At 38.0% G+C, this 16,090-nt stretch overlaps 3 protein-coding genes across 3 annotated transcripts; 1 reads left to right on the top strand and 2 right to left on the bottom strand.

Moving 5' to 3' along the window:
• SUS3 (sucrose synthase 3) lies at positions 1-6,423 on the top strand. Its single transcript, XM_021425041.1, has 15 exons — positions 1-354; positions 494-626; positions 1,087-1,238; positions 1,378-1,570; positions 1,846-1,964; positions 2,097-2,313; positions 2,486-2,581; positions 2,679-2,852; positions 3,043-3,159; positions 3,282-3,448; positions 3,715-3,939; positions 4,708-5,029; positions 5,117-5,361; positions 5,443-5,581; positions 6,106-6,423. The coding sequence occupies exons 1-15, from the start codon at positions 257-259 to the stop codon at positions 6,136-6,138; spliced, it is 2,430 nt and encodes an 809-aa protein (XP_021280716.1). The 5' UTR covers positions 1-256; the 3' UTR covers positions 6,139-6,423.
• A 753-nt stretch (positions 6,424-7,176) lies between these two features.
• GH9B13 (glycosyl hydrolase 9B13) lies at positions 7,177-11,209 on the bottom strand. Its single transcript, XM_021425042.2, has 8 exons — positions 9,420-11,209; positions 9,088-9,294; positions 8,794-8,994; positions 8,595-8,687; positions 8,327-8,488; positions 8,130-8,241; positions 7,868-8,031; positions 7,177-7,750 (listed from the first exon to the last, which is right to left on the bottom strand). The coding sequence occupies exons 1-8, from the start codon at positions 9,681-9,683 to the stop codon at positions 7,418-7,420; spliced, it is 1,536 nt and encodes a 511-aa protein (XP_021280717.1). The 5' UTR covers positions 9,684-11,209; the 3' UTR covers positions 7,177-7,417.
• Positions 11,210-14,036: 2,827 nt separating this feature from the next.
• On the bottom strand, positions 14,037-14,902 carry LOC110413327 (pectinesterase-like; the record flags this gene model as incomplete). Its single annotated transcript, XM_021424097.1, has 1 exon — positions 14,037-14,902. A coding segment is annotated over one exon (708 nt), but the record flags the coding sequence as incomplete, so codon positions are not given.
• Positions 14,903-16,090: the final 1,188 nt, after the last annotated feature.

A 16,090-nucleotide genomic window follows, 5' to 3' on the forward strand; every position in this document is an offset into this window, starting at 1 on the left:
GGTTGTCAAGAGGGCTTGGTTGGTTTATTGCGAAAAAATGTCGCCCTCACAGAAAAAAAAAGCACGAGTTTTTCTTTTGTAACAATCCGCCTTGTCCGCCACTTCCTCTTGCTTAGCTATATATGTAACCGCCCCCGCCTTCTGCAAAGTTCACTCAAGTCATTGATTTCTTATCAGAATTCCATTTCTCTTCTATTTCTTTCACGTTTTGTCAAATTATTTCCGTCGTAAACGTAGAGCTTCGGAAAGTTTGATCATGGCGAATCCTAAGCTCGGTCGAATTCCAAGCATCAGGGAGCGCGTGGAAGACACGCTTTCCGCGCATCGTAATGAGCTCGTCTCTCTTCTCTCCAGGTTCTCCTCTCCACTATATTGGCCTGTTCTCTTCACCTTTTTCGGTTTTTTGAATTTTTAGTAGTATCTGTTTGGTTTCTGAGAAAATTGTGAAGGAAAAGAAAAATGTTACTGAAGTTTAGGGTTGTGGAATTTGAAGGTATGTGGCACAGGGCAAAGGCATACTGCAACCTCATACATTGATCGATGAGCTGGATAATATTATAGGTGACGATCAAGCAAGGCAGAGGCTTAGTGATGGTCCCTTTAGCGAAGTCCTTAAATCTGCACAGGTCATTTTCCTCTCTTTCTCTCTCTCTCTCTCTTATTATATTATATTTAACAAGAAAAAACACCTTTTAGATATTTATTTATTTTTCCTTCGCAATTCATGAGGCAGTGATTCAATAAAAAAATTCATTATTTACCATAAACAATTTTTTCGATGCTTAAAATTTAGTTGCTGTTCAATTTTTATTTCCTTTTTATTCTCGTATCCTAAATATACGATAAATCAATTTACAGTCGAATTTTGTGGTGTTTTATGTTCTTTACTTACCTCGATTGCTGTGTCTTTAATAGAGTCCGTATAAATTGAACTTCATTGGTAATTCTATTTAATGTTCACGCCTTACTGTCACTGTTTATACTAAGGTTTTGATCTCAGTCAAATGGAGTTTGGGGTCTTGAATTTTAAGTTATACTTATTTTGATATACTAAATTTTTAGTTTTCATTGTTTTGGTGAATATAGGAGGCCATAGTTCTGCCCCCATATGTGGCTATAGCAGTTCGTCCAAGGCCTGGTGTTTGGGAATTCGTACGAGTCAATGTTCATGAACTCAGCGTGGAGCAACTGAGTGTTTCTGAATATCTTCGCTTCAAAGAAGCGCTTGCAGATGGGGAGTAAGCATCTTTTCTGTTCTTTGTAATTTGTCTTTGTTGTTTCTTTGACATCAAATTATATGGTTATATTTCCTAGCTCATAAATCATTGAGCATGTCATTGTTAATTTTTGGTTTTTGTATCTTTACGCATTTCATAGGGATAACAAGTATTTTGTGCTTGAGCTTGATTTTGAGCCATTCAATGCATCCTTTCCTCGGCCCAACCGTTCTTCATCCATTGGCAATGGTGTTCAATTCCTCAACCGTCACCTTTCTTCAAACATGTTCCGTAACAAAGACTGTTTGGAGCCGTTACTTAATTTCCTGAGAGCACACAAATATAAAGGACATGTAAGTGTTTGTCAAATGGGTTAAATCATTTTCACTCTTAGTTATTTGGTTTGTCTATATCATACATCTATTATCCTCATATGTTACCCTTGGCATTTACTATTTTTGCGGTTCTGTGATTCATGTCTTATGTTCCTTCAATTTTTAGAAAAAATATTATGTGGCTTGTGGTTCACTTGGTAAGGGTTTAATGGATATGGAGAGGAACATGTGGGAGTATTTATTTTGTAATGAAAAGCTTATAGCAAGATGAATAAGTAAAGGTCTGTATGTAGGCATTGATGTTGAATGATCGGATACAAAGCATACCCCGACTTCAAGCTGCTCTGGCAAAGGCAGAAGATCATCTTTCTAAGCTTCCACCTGATGCACCCTATTCTGAGTTTGAATATGTGTAAGTTTCTGTTCTTCCTGGATATATATGCAAACATATACATGTGTGTGTGTGTGTGTATTTGTTTCAAGTAGTCTTAGAAGAGCACTAAAATTGTTGACATCTCTGCTTTTCCTTGTTGCATGAATGCAGATTACAAGGAATGGGTTTTGAGAGAGGTTGGGGAGATACTGCAGTACATGTTCTGGAGATGATGCATCTTCTCTTGGACATCCTTCAGGCTCCTGATCCCTCTACATTAGAGACATTCCTTGGGAGAGTACCTATGGTGTTTAATGTCGTCATTCTGTCTCCACATGGATACTTTGGGCAAGCAAATGTTTTAGGTTTGCCTGACACTGGTGGACAGGTTTGTTGTGAATGCTGAAAGCATTGAAATGGTTTTAGATTTTTGTTCATCAAGGAATTAAATCTTTGATCTTCCTTTTGATGTGCATGACTACTGCTTATTTATAATATGTTGAATAATTTATATGGATTTATCATCTTTAAGATTTCCATTTTTCCTATGTAATGTGCAGGTTGTTTATATATTGGACCAAGTGCGTGCCTTAGAGAATGAAATGCTTCTTAGGATACACAGGCAAGGACTTGATATTACTCCCAGAATTCTTATTGTAAGTATACCTACATCTAATCAAGATTGGTTTATTTCAATTTACAATATTTCTATTTGCTTGTGTAAATTTGACATATTTTTCCTGGTTGTTCAAGGTGACCAGGTTAATACCTGATGCAAAGGGAACCACCTGCAATCAGCGGCTGGAAAGAGTCAGTGGGACAGAACATACTCATATTCTGCGAGTTCCTTTTAGATCAGAAAAAGGAATTCTTCGTAAATGGATATCAAGATTTGATGTATGGCCTTATCTGGAGACTTTTGCTGAGGTAAAATCATTTTGACTTGCAAATTGTCGAAGGCTCTTGCTTATTATTTTGGAAGAAAATAAATGATGAAGTTTTTTAATAATCACATTGTATTTTAGAAGTTCATTGTCTTTATATTTTTATATTTGTTTCTATCTTGCTTTCTTTAAAATCTTTCATAACATGGTTTCCTGGTTGTATATATAATCAGGATGTAGCAAGTGAAATTGCAGCAGAGTTGCAGGGTATTCCAGATTTTATTATAGGAAACTACAGTGATGGGAACCTTGTTGCATCTTTGTTGGCCTATAAAATGGGTGTTACACAGGTTTGTCTCTCCTCTCTCCCAACTCCCTCCCCCTCCACCCTTTCTTTTTACTTTTTCTGAAATCATTGTTACTGTATCTTCTAGCAGTCTGATTGCACTTGCCTAAATTACACTTTTTGCAGTGCACTATTGCGCATGCATTGGAAAAAACAAAATATCCAGATTCAGATATATATTGGAAAAAGTTCGATGAGAAATATCACTTCTCTTGTCAGTTCACTGCTGACTTGATAGCCATGAATAACGCAGATTTTATTATCACCAGCACGTACCAAGAGATTGCAGGAACGTAAGTTTCTCGATTAACTTTGGTTTATGCTATTTATTTACAGGATTACTGTTAGCACCTTTTATTTTAGTATGGCCATGTTGTAATTATTGTTGTTTTATCTTAATGTGTTGATCTTAATATCTTTAATTCTGCCTGTTTTCCTATAGTAAGGAGATGGATTGTCTGCTTAAACATATATAACCGTTGAATTGGAGTCTCTGTAATGGCTTATGCAATATGAATTAAATGATGCCTTTTGCATTATGTCAATTTCTTTGCACCAGGAAGAACACTGTTGGTCAGTACGAGAGCCACGCTGCTTTTACTCTTCCAGGGCTGTATCGAGTAGTTCATGGCATTGATGTTTTTGATCCAAAGTTCAATATTGTTTCTCCCGGGGCAGATATGTGCATTTATTTCCCATACTCTGATAAGGAAAAAAGACTTACGGCTCTGCATGGCTCAATAGAAGAATTGTTGTATGATCCTCAGCAGACTGATGAACACATGTGAGTTTCTTCAGTCTTTTTCTGCTGTACCTTATATTTTAATGTCTAGAAGAGCATAATTTTTAAATCAGTAATCTCGTGATCTGCTTGTTCTAGGGTAACATTATATTTATTGGACGATCATAATCCTGTGAATATTGTCAGAAGTTTCTTTAGATGGTGACATGAAGGAACAAGGCCCAATCGATTTTCTTTTACAAACACAAGCCAGAATGACAGGAAATTTTCCATTTGATGTACATAAATCATATGCTTGCAGTTTTAAATTTTAGATCTTCTCATTGCTGGCAGACAATGACTACTAGCACTAGAATTGCTGCTCAAATGAGACTGATGTTTTACCAAAATTCCAACCCAAAACTTACTTTTATTCTTTGTATATAGGATAGAAGACAAGAAAAGTAAAGTTAAAATTGTTAAGTTGCATAAAGGCTGAACTAATTACTTAAGCACTTGTAAATTTTCCTTCCCTTTTTTCTTTTCTTATTTGAGTCAAACAAACCCTGCTATTTATTGAATATAGTCAAGAATGATGGTTGCCAAGAATATTAAATTACTTTTTAAGATATCTACTACCAAGAATCTTAGTAGCGGACATTGAATGGAAAATTCGGCTCCTACAGTTACAATATAATGCAATTGTGAGATTTTTCAAGTAATGAATACAAAGTTGCGGAGAATTTACCTTGTTGCAATAGCAACATAAGTCATGGTAAAATATTGTTGGTTTGCCAAGTTTGTAATGCAAGTTTTGTCTTTCATATGCAGTGGTACTTTGAGTGATCGGTCAAAGCCCATAATCTTTTCCATGGCTAGGCTGGATCGAGTCAAAAACATGACTGGATTGGTAGAGTGTTATTGTAAGAATAAGAAGCTGAGGGCATTGGCAAACCTTGTTGTTGTTGCTGGTTACATTGATGTAAATATGTCAAAAGACAGAGAGGAGATAGCAGAAATCGAAAAAATGCATGGCCTTATGAAAAAGTATCAATTGGATGGTCAATTTCGTTGGATAGCAGCCCAAACAAATCGAGCACGCAATGGTGAGCTCTATCGCTACATAGCCGACACAAAAGGTATTTTTGTACAGGTATGTGCCCTTGTATAGTGATATGGTTCTGTTGTATTACAACCCCTTGTGCTTTCTAAAAGGTTTACCCTTTCTCATTTATTTCAGCCCGCCTTCTATGAAGCCTTTGGACTTACAGTGGTGGAAGCCATGACTTGTGGCCTTCCCACATTTGCCACATGCCACGGTGGTCCTGCAGAGATTATTGAAAATGGTGCATCAGGGTTCCATATTGATCCATATCACCCTGATCAGACTGCTGAGCTCCTGGCCGATTTCTTTCAACGTTGCAAGGAGGATCCAAGCCACTGGACTAAAATATCTGATGGAGGGCTTAAAAGAATTTATGAAAGGTTTGTTTCTTCTAATTTTCATCTGTACTTCCATTGTCTCTACCATCATGTGGAGCTCAAGCAAAGATTTTGAAATTGTAGGTATACATGGAAAATTTATTCTGAAAGGCTGATGACATTGGCTGGGGTATATAGTTTCTGGAAGTATGTCTCAAAACTTGAGAGGCGTGAGACCCGAAGATATCTTGAAATGTTCTACATTCTCAAGTTTCGTGATTTGGTAAGTGCACTTTGATCCATCATTAGAATTATTGGTGGAGTGATGTTGGGACTACATTCCTAATTCCTTGATTTTCACACTTTTGACATGAGGAGAGCATTCTTATTAAGTAGAGTATAAGAAGGAAAGAAAACATGGTTTGCCTGGGCTTCATCATTATTATCAATCACTGGTTCTGCTCTTTTTTTATATTACCCACCATTTTTACTGTTTTGCTTTGTGTGTCCCTTGGTAACAATTTCTGAAATGAAGGGGCATTATTGTTTAATCGCAACTTGTTATATGTCCAGTAGCAGATATTCTTAAAACACCCAGTCTTAATGTCCAGTATCTGATATCCTTGGTCAGAATTCTGGAAAGGAAGGGACATTTATTGTTTGATTTCAGCTTGCCAAATGTCTAGTATCAGATATCCTTAAAATGCCCAGAATGTTGTTATAAAGACTATAATGGTGCTTAGTTCTGCGTTTGAATTTCGACTAAGCACTCTGTACAGAATTTAAGCATGCTTATATTCTTTTCAGGTAAAGTCTGTACCTTTGGCCAGTGATGATTAAGCTTAATCACCAGCTGCTCCACAAACTGGGTCTGGGTGACCCTCGCAACAATGACTTCACAGGATAATGTTAGTATGTAAATAACTAAATAAGGTTTTGGTTGATTGTAAGGGTGCGGAATATATTTATCTACTGGTTGGAAGGTAAATATTTACGAGTCTCCTGCCTATGGAGCTTTTGTGTTTTAACTTTGGCTATGTCTCGAATGTTGGCTGTTGTAAATAAATGGTAATAATACTACTGTATTGGCTTGTCTGCCCCTAGGATTCTTGTTTATGAGTCCTCTCTCCTTTGTGTGGATTTAGTGCAGTACTTCTCTATGTTGTTTATTAATGTCATCCAGTTACCTGGTCTTGGTCAGTTCCAAACTAAAAAATGAACTCCAAGAGAGGAGCCCTACAAAATTAGAAGCATTTTGTGGAATGTCTTTTTAGGGCTTGGTTCCCACTATCCAACTAGTTGCAACTTTCTTTTTGGGGTTTATACTGTAGACTTAAGCCCAGCCCTGACACTCCTGACAGCAACCTCTGTGAAACACCAGCTTTTTCGACCACGACGCACGTCCCTAACAATGTCACATGCCGGGCAAAATCTTCTTTCTTGATCTCCCTTCGTTCCTATAGCCTCTGCCACACATTTTCAACGGTCAAATGCTCGTTTCCCATTAAAGCTACAACGGTAAAAATATTCAACATTATCCGCTGGGCACTGTTAATTAGTTATTGTTAATTAGTATTCGGCTCCAGCTTGCGGTTGTTTTGTCTCTTATTTATTATTGGTTTCAAGACATTTTGTTTCGAATCCCGAATTTAATGGTCCCGGCCCACATCATAGACATAAAACCAAATCCACGACATAGGGAGAGGAGGGAAAATATTGAACTCTCGCAAGATAAACGCTAGTAGACATATTACAAGTTTCAAAACGGCCTAAATATATCCTAATTAGGAGCCCAGAATCCTTAGCTTGAGCTAGCCATTACAATAAAACGCCGTTCTTGGCACGCCATATGCACTCTCACCAGAGGCTATAAACTGGTAACGATAATAATAATAACGTATATTAGAAAAGAAAAAAAAAGGCCCACAAGGCTGTCCATCCTTGACATTTGTGCTCCAAGGTTTGGGGCTCGAGCCTTAGGTCTCGACCACATTAGCCTCGTGCACTTCCTTTTCCAGAGGAATATTGGTAGAACTTCGACATTTTCAATATTAAGTAAAAATGAAAACATTACAAACACCTAAATAGCTAATTCTGTTAAGTTCCTGGTAGGGCCCCCCTAAAGCTGGCCGAAAGAGTGAGCAAGGTAAGCTAACGCTCCTACAAGGGGTGCATTGATGTACGTTGCTGGTTCTGACTGCTCATAATCTGACCGTTGATCTGGGAACCTGTCATGTTGGTCTGGCCCACCGATGACTGCACCTACCAGAACGTTGGGGTTGGGGGATTGGGAGTTCATGAAATTAAAGCCTGCGGAGCATTGGATCTTGGCTGGGTGCTTTGCAACGGACGGTAGTGATGAGCCCCTGTGGTGAATCCTTTGCGGGTACCTTGGACCGTATCCCACCATGTAGGACATCTTCAAGGGGTTATCTCCCAGCAGATAGTCCACCTTATGATAACATATTTCATAAAGAAGTTGGTTAAACGTATAAAAGAACCTTGAAAGTAGAAATGAAATCCAAACAAACAGAAATTTCTTGCTTTTGGTTTTGTCCATTGCAATTACCTGTTTCTTGGCAATGATTCGGAGCCTTTTTGGGGTAACCGTGGTGCCACCGCAGTTAACAACCTGGTGGGCAGAAGTTAAGTACTTAGCGTAGGTTAGGAGCAGGAATGAAGAAGAGGTCACATACTGCATGTTGCTATCATTCATCTTAAACAGAAGCCCACCTGTTTATAACAAAGAAACAACAGAAAAAAAAAATTAAAAACCAGCCGTTTACAAAGCTTTTAAACATTTAAAATTTATCGAGAGGCTGGAGAGGAACCTGGGGTGTATTGAGCTGAAGAAAATGGGGCTCCTGGTATGAGAGAGCAAATAAAATTATCTGCGTGGCCCTTGTATTCATGGAGAGATTGCAGTCTTTGAACAAGAAATGCCTGCAAAAGCAAGGACAAGCTGAATCGTTTTAATGGATGAACCTAATCAGCATGCAGAAACGAGAACAAAGAAAGGAAATGAAACCTTAGAGAGAAGAATTCTTGCTCCAACATGTTTGTTATCCCATCCAAAGGTGTTGTCAAACTCCGCAGCTCCAAGGATCTGCCCATTGACTTGAATATACTTTAGGTAGATTGGGTTCTTGGTGGCTCTGTGCAGCCAAGCAGCACCCCACAACAGTTCATCCTAACATTATTAAATAGACCAAGGGAAATAGATTAGATTGAGATATTCTCACAGTATCCCATGTAATCAACGCTTGAATAGCAAAAGTTTAGCAACATTAATGCACCTGATAACCAGAGTAAGAGCAATAGAATGGGCACACAGCTCTCTTCAGCCCGTTGCTGTAGGCCCCTCTGTACTTATCAGCAAACTCAAACACCTATTACTCAGAATTCAGAAACAACATAAACTTTCATATTTCTGAGGAAATTTTGAACAGAGCAGGGATAATTTACATATTTGTTTAGCAAAAATAAGAATTTTACCCTGATAGCCCTCGTGACCAAAAGCTTGGAGTAAGCGGGGTCAATTCTTCTAAAGACCAATGAGGCAGCCGCAAGTGCGGCAGCAGTTTCTCCTGCTACATCAGAACCAGGGGTGTTTTTGTCTATTTTGAAAACACTCCTTGGAGTGTCCATGTCTTCTGGTCTTTCCCAGCAAGAATGGTCCTTGTTTGCATCACCAACCTACAAAAAAAAGCCGAGCTAATATTATCTCCTCTGTTTCTACAGAAAATAAAGCACATAATTTGAAGAGTTCCAGGGATAAGAAGGATATACCTGAACATAAATGGTGCCTGGATGTGCAGTTGCTTTGAGCAGGTAATCAGTAGCCCAACGAATGGCTTGTTTGGCATTTTGTATCTCTCCTTTCATCAACCCACCAAATTCAATTACACTCCACGAGAGCATGGTGGTGGTGAAGGCCATGGGGAACCCGAACTTCACATTGTCCCCAGCATCATAGTATCCTCCAACCAAATCAACCTACATTTTCAAATTTCACACTCAAATGAGGACGCATGATAACCCAATATGAAGGAGAAACCGAGAAAAACGTGAAATAAACAAACTATACAAAAAAATATGAGAGCATGGTTCTGTATATTTACATGCATGGCTGCACCATCTGAGAGGCCAGAATCCCTCCTCCAAGTAATCCTCTGGTTAGAAGGAAGCCTCCCTGACCTCTGACCTTCAAAAAAGATGATTGATTTGGTAAGAGCATCTCTGTAGTTGTGCTTGGCAAAACGAGGGTGGTGGTGGTGGTGAAAAGGGCTGTTGTGATGGAAAGGAAAACCATCACCCTGCAGGACAGAACCAGCGAAACAAGCAAGCAGGACTATCAGAGAGAAGGGGGAAGGTGAGAGACCCATTTTTTTTAGGCTGCCCCAAAAGTACACAACCCCAACCAACTAACCAACCAACAACCAACCTGCAAGCCGCAGTTGAGGGCAGACTACACCCCCTTCGTTATTTATATAGTAAAAGCCGCCTCCGTCACCTCCTTGCTTGGTTACAAGTTACCGCTGCATTCTCTTTTTTTTTATTTTTTTAAGGTGACCTATTACAACTTAGTAAATTAAAAGCTATAGTACAAGTTAAAACAATAATTAAGTGCACATCCTGTAACAGGTGCTTGGCGTTGGCTCATAAATTTTTCTCGTTTCCACTATGTTTTTCAAGCATTACTTTATTGAAATGAAGATAGCCTTTTCAATTCAAGGTTCCATTGCCCAAAATCAAGGACACGCAGTCAGACAGGAGAGTATTAATAACAGAAATTCCCGTGGTCACATGGGTGTTTTGATTACATTAATATTCAGTTAACATGTTCGGGGGAAAAATGTCCAATGGTGTTAGGACATGTCATGTGAGTGAAGTCAGGATCATTTTTTCCACGATTTTAACTGCAAGTCTGCAGAGGATGTTTAAAGAAGAATAAGTTAAACAAAGGAAAAACTGGAAAGCATGTTGTCCAAATATTTATTTTCACATTCCTCACTGGAGCAGATTTGCAGATAAATCTAAGCCAAATGTTCGATTGTAGTTAATAATTCAAAGAAATATTGAAACGTGTAAAGCCTAAAAGCAGTCGTGCTCGTAATACTTCCAACTTTTCACTTAGAAAAATGTGCTTTTTCCCCATCTCCCAGTGAATAATGATTCATTAGGGTGATTCAATTATACACACCTAAAATATAGAACCAGCACAAGTGAAGAAGGGACGTGATTTAACACTAAAGTAAAGAAGAGAAAAACAGAAGATTTACTGCTGTAAAGAAGTATGTAACAAAACTTCATGCTAATATGTAACAGAATGACAGAAAAGTAAAGCAAAAAGTTTCCCCTTTATCGGTGGTAAGTTCACATGAATGCAAAGTAAAGAAATCATATCTGCAAAGATTTTGAGGGCATCCCCAATAACTACTTAATAGTGCTAAGAAACATGCAATGCATTATGTAATTCAATTTTTCACTTAAAATTATATGAAATCGGAGACGGTGTAATCTTTTACAGCCAGGGTGATAGGGTGTAATGTAACCAGGCTCTCATAGTGTTGGAACAAAGTTTAGAGGAAGCCAACCGAGGAATAAAAATGAAACTCAGTTTGTTAGAGAAAGATGTTCAACACATAAAAATGGGGAGGTGATGGGTGTCGACGTTGAAGACTCGACCCTAATGTCGGAGAAAGTTGGTGAATGAAGAATGATCAAAATGGTTAATTTGTGTAAATCTTTGGGTTCAATGAGTTAGCCACAAAAGCGTCGATGAAGACCCATGCAGAAGTTGTACTTTGCGATGATGTGCTTGAAGCAGGAATTCAAGATAAGCCCGAGGGAACTTCTAGAACTCATCTCCAAATGCACATGAAAATTGTCTCGTACCGGTAGATCCACCCCCATCCACCAATCTCTAAGTGCCCGTACCATCTTGTTTCTCCCAATTTGGTTTCATATGTCTTTGGTGCCTCGAATGATTAAAGGCTATAAGCCAAAAGGAAAGAAAAAAGTGTAAAGAATCAAATAAATCATGAGAAAATATGATGAAAGGCCGGACTCCTACAATAATATACTATGGTACTATTCATCAATCTATATCATACTATGCAAAAGTGTGTTTCTCCATGTGGCAGAGAATTATTTTTTTCGGAATTTTCTTTTGGTGATTGGACCTCTTTTTTTTTTGTATTCCATATGCGCTACCGCATTATTTAGGTGGGCATTCCCTTAATTTGCTGCCAATCAGAAAAGGATTGGGACTTGAGGGATGTTTGCCTTTAATTTTCCGCTCAATGAATCAGGTAAAGAGAAGCAGAAAGGACCCATGTCATGTTGCCCAGCAAAATGGTCAGCAAGCGTTCGATGCAAAAGGAGCGAAAACAAAATGAAAAAGCAGCTAGCAAAAGACTATGGTCAGACAGATCGAGCTACCTTATGTTATTGCTACAGAACTCCACTGATAGCCAATATATATTAACCTGCGAAATAATGGAATTAAGTTTAATCGCAAAGTAAGGAGACATGCATGTTGGATTAACAGGAAATTATTCTCAAACTCTAATCTTATCAACTAACTAAAGCTTCATTATAAAGAAAAAAGCAAAATGAATAAATGGGAAAACGGAGAAACCAGAGAAACAGTATTGAAGGAATTTAAATAATTTTGGTGAGAAAAGGATGGGCAAAACACGACCCAGTCGTCATGTGCTCTTCTGAAATCCTCACACATGCAAAAGCAAGAACTCATGTTCCCATCTTCCATGCGCCTCTCTGTAAAAGTGAAGATAGATTGGGGGGGGAAGAGACTAATCAGTCGTCAAACTGCGACTGAAAAGCTGACACAAGCATTACTGTCATTAGACAAAGTTGAAATTGAAATGTGAAAGACGTAGGGCAAATGCAGCTTAGTTTATGACGAGCTACACCTAACATTTGCATGAAACGTAAGGACCAAGGACTTCCAAGTCAAAACTATTATTACATCGGCGAAAGCTTCGCTTTAGTATGCCTTCTGCTTTTGTCATTGGGTGGAATGGGGCTGTTCTCCCCAACTGCTACTACTTTAGTCAAATACATTCTCTTTTTAAAAGTTGTAGTTCGCAGTAGATTATACTACTACTATTCTATTCGGTATAAACATAAACTTCGTGTCTTTAATAATTCCTGTCTAGGATGAAATTTTGATATATTATACTACTACTAATTTAGTAGCCAACTTGTTATTACTTGAGTTGGTGATTTGTGCTAACAGATTAACTTCTATCACATACAAAGTGCATTTCTAATTTAGGCTTAATTTCCCTACAATAAATTTGATTCAGGGTTATCATTGAGATAAAGATAGACCAATGTTTAACAGGTCCGAGGGGAGCTCAGGCAGTCAGCCTCCTATTATAAAACTCTCTCAAATACAGTCTCTTCACTTTTACCTGACAAAAGCATGCATGTTGCAATTTTGCAACTGCCAGCAGTCTCATGATTGCTATTTTCTGAACTCTCTGGGTCTGGGGTGGCTGGGCCGGGGGTTCATTATTTCCTACACAAGTATCTTGCATCCCCTGATTTCCGGTCTTTGCGGTGAATTGGGCGTCACTGTCTCTACACTTTGGGCAATCCTATTTGAGTTGGGGAAGCATGCCCTACCGTAATCAATAACTCTTCAGTCCTCGCTGCGCCAAATTACTGAAAGAGAAGTGCATTTCTATCAATTACAAATTGATAAATTTTGATACTACTTTGTTACGGATCAATGCTTTTAACTTAAAAAATATATCAAATAAATAGAAGAAATTTTTATTTATAAGTCCAAAACAGATCACATATCTTTTTAACATGAAGTTCATGACACTAACACTTTGTTAAGATATAAATGGAATGAAAATTTTTGGGGGTGTTACAAAAATTTTAAGATTTTGAGGGTATTTTAGAGAGAGTAAGGACACAAAAAGGAAGAAAGAAATGGAGAGAGATAAGCATTTGATCAATTTGATTAAAATTTTGAAATCTATATTTATTGAACTCTTATAAAAAATAATCAAAATCAACCCAACTCACCGAAATAGTTGAATAGAGTACCTTTTCTAATCGATTAATATCATAATTTAAAAAATTAATCTGAATTCAATTAATTTCAATGATTATTTTTATTTGAATCGATTAATACTCATCCCTAACCACTAGTAGGGAGGATAAAAAGGGGCTGAAAAGCCCGGATTTAACCTTTGTCCATGTCGGCCTAGTCCATGACCCGCAAGGGACAAAACAAAAGAACAGAGAAGGAAAAAGAAAAAACAGAATTTTAATTATTTTTTGTAAATTTTATAATAAAAATGATGACCCTATTTAACTAAGGCTTTGGTTCGTTGAACTAAATAATAATATTGTCATCTGAGGTTACAGATGAAAAAAGATACGTTTTTGGTTTACCATTTTGCCATATAATGAATTTAAATTATAGAAATTGTGAGAGGGGGAGAGAGATAGAATTTGGGCTGCACGTTGAGTCTCAGTCACCAAAGATGGCACCTGAGTTTAAATTGTTCGAGCCAATCTCATATATCTATAAGGATGCTATCAAAGAGACCAGTTCAACAGGTTCATTAGTTTTGAGCCCAATTTCAAAATTTAGAGCAAAGTGGGGCAACTTTCACCCTAAACTAACGCTTCACCGGTCGGATGGATTTAAATTTGAAATATTGCATATAACAATAACTGTAATTCTCAAATGAATTAATAAAGCTTTTTATTAATTCTAGTAAAAAAGCAATTTGACTTGTGATGGTAGCTGATCAAAATGCGGTTCGGCTACTTGATCAAACCAGGACAAAATCAAATTACCAAAAAAGAAAAAAGAAAGTAATTAGTGACATTTGGCTTTCAAGTTTCAACTCAAATCGAGAGAGAATGGAATATTAGTGGAATTTAACCACTCATTTCCTTGTATAAATGTCCCAACCGTGAACTGACTTGCCTCAGTCGAGCTGTTGATGACCCTATAACCAGGCCAAGTAACCCTTGCACTCGTATTCGACCCCGGGCCTCTGTTCAAATACTCCCCATAATAAAGGGTGCTCAAAGCAAATGTAGCATTCCATTCTAACCACCCAGCAGGATCCACCGAATCATCAATGTATGATCGCAGAATAACTGTCCTGGAATACTCTTTCCAGGGACGCCCCAAGTACGTCTTGAACGATGATTTGACCGGGATCAAATCGGCAGCAGCGGCAATCTTACTGTTCAAAATTGAAATCCCAGTGTTCTGGTTAGGGTCTTCTCTCCCTTGAGCTGTGAAAATGTTCTTTTGGTTTGGATTAGGTTTACGAGCATATAAATTGCATTCTTGGAAAACCGCAGCGGCGTTTCCAAAGACGAAATCAATTGTCCCGTATATGTCACAGTCGCGGTAGAATTGCCTGAGGGAATGGGCGTAGAGAGTGTCCTGGTAGCCAACAAAGCTGCACTTGTAAAATGCAGAGAGGTCTGACCCACTCCTTAAAGCCACCGCCTGGTGTTTGCTCGGCCCTGCTGAGTTTTCAAATGTTATATCCTTGGCTATGAATCCGTTCCCCACCACAGCTGAAGGACGAAAAAGAGAGTCGACGTTTGATTAGTCGCAAGAACCGTATCAATGATTAAAGCAACTAAAAAGGGTAGATGAGCAAATCAATGATAGCAGGCCCACTTAGCATGTGGCCAACTGTGGAGTTGGTTGAAATTTTTTCAAAGTCTTTCAGCAAAGTTTTAAGGGATTATCATGACATGATTATTAACAGCAATAAAGAACCGAATAATGGATGATGTTCTAAGTAAAAAGCGGGTGAAGACAAAACTCCTTCTCCCCGACAAAATCAGTAATTAACGCGCTTCAATTTTATCCGGGATGCACGGCCATCGGGAGATGCGTGTCCTAACCCAATCTACCGACACAACACAGACCAGTGGATGTAATCAAAATTGAAAGCAACGGCAGTGAAACGTCTATCTGAATCAGCACGCAGTGACTCACTCGCTGATGCATGCGCCCTGTTCATACTTCATGGTCTATGAGCCCTCATTGCAATTTTTGGGCTCTCTCCTTGTATTTTTTTTTGTTTGTTTCCCCTATAGAAGCACTAATGTTAAGGGCATTTAATAAGCTAGGCTGTCTACAAAAGTTTCTTTTTAAAAATTATAGAGCCAACGTCTAGTTATGTATGCAACTGTATAATTTGGGTGTCTTATTTTTTTAGGTAAAAAAAAGAAGAAAGATGTTATACATTTTCTCCTCACTTTTAGGCTTTCTCTTAGAAGCAGAAGCATTGATTTTCTCCGAGATTCTTTTGAAGAACATTATGAGAAGATTTTACTAAGGTAAACAATCAATTATTGATTTAGAAAAGCATATTTAGAATATACCGTACTGTTATAATCCCTAATAACTCGCATTATTATTTTTTAAAAATAATTTTCAATACTTTTTACTTAAAATGACAAAAATTGAAAAGATAAGCAAATGAAGCAAAAATGATAGAGATTGCACTCATCATAAAATTAAAAATTTAAAACAGCAGCAGGACCACCCTGGATGAGCTCCCCCGTGTTGCTTTATCATTATGTGTGAATGACTTGAATGATATTGGCAAGTAGTGTACCTCTACTTTCGGAATACTGCTGCATGTCTATTCTATTCCATTTCTATTGAAAAGCATTGAACATTGTCTGCTTGTAGCCACTACGAGCAATGAGACTAATTAATAAGGGTAATACCTCGTGGGAGGTGCGAAAATATAAGCTAAGC

Source organism: Theobroma umbraticum, unplaced genomic scaffold, assembly GCF_002168275.2.
Source record: "Theobroma umbraticum cultivar Fairchild unplaced genomic scaffold, ASM216827v3 scaffold_4.1, whole genome shotgun sequence".
In the NCBI taxonomy this organism is placed as follows: Eukaryota; Viridiplantae; Streptophyta; class Magnoliopsida; order Malvales; family Malvaceae; genus Theobroma; species Theobroma umbraticum.

Coding starts and splice junctions, on each gene's coding strand:
- SUS3 (XM_021425041.1), top strand. CDS start 257: ATGGCGAATCCTAAGCTCGGTCGAATTCCAAGCATCAGGGAGCGCGTG. Junction 355..493: donor CTCGTCTCTCTTCTCTCCAG/GTTCTCCTCTCC, acceptor TGGAATTTGAAG/GTATGTGGCACAGGGCAAAG. Junction 5,362..5,442: donor CTTAAAAGAATTTATGAAAG/GTTTGTTTCTTC, acceptor TTGAAATTGTAG/GTATACATGGAAAATTTATT.
- GH9B13 (XM_021425042.2), bottom strand. CDS start 9,683: ATGGGTCTCTCACCTTCCCCCTTCTCTCTGATAGTCCTGCTTGCTTGT. Junction 8,242..8,326: donor CAAGAATTCTTCTCTCTAAG/GTTTCATTTCCT, acceptor TTGCTTTTGCAG/GCATTTCTTGTTCAAAGACT. Junction 8,032..8,129: donor TTCAGCTCAATACACCCCAG/GTTCCTCTCCAG, acceptor TGTTATAAACAG/GTGGGCTTCTGTTTAAGATG.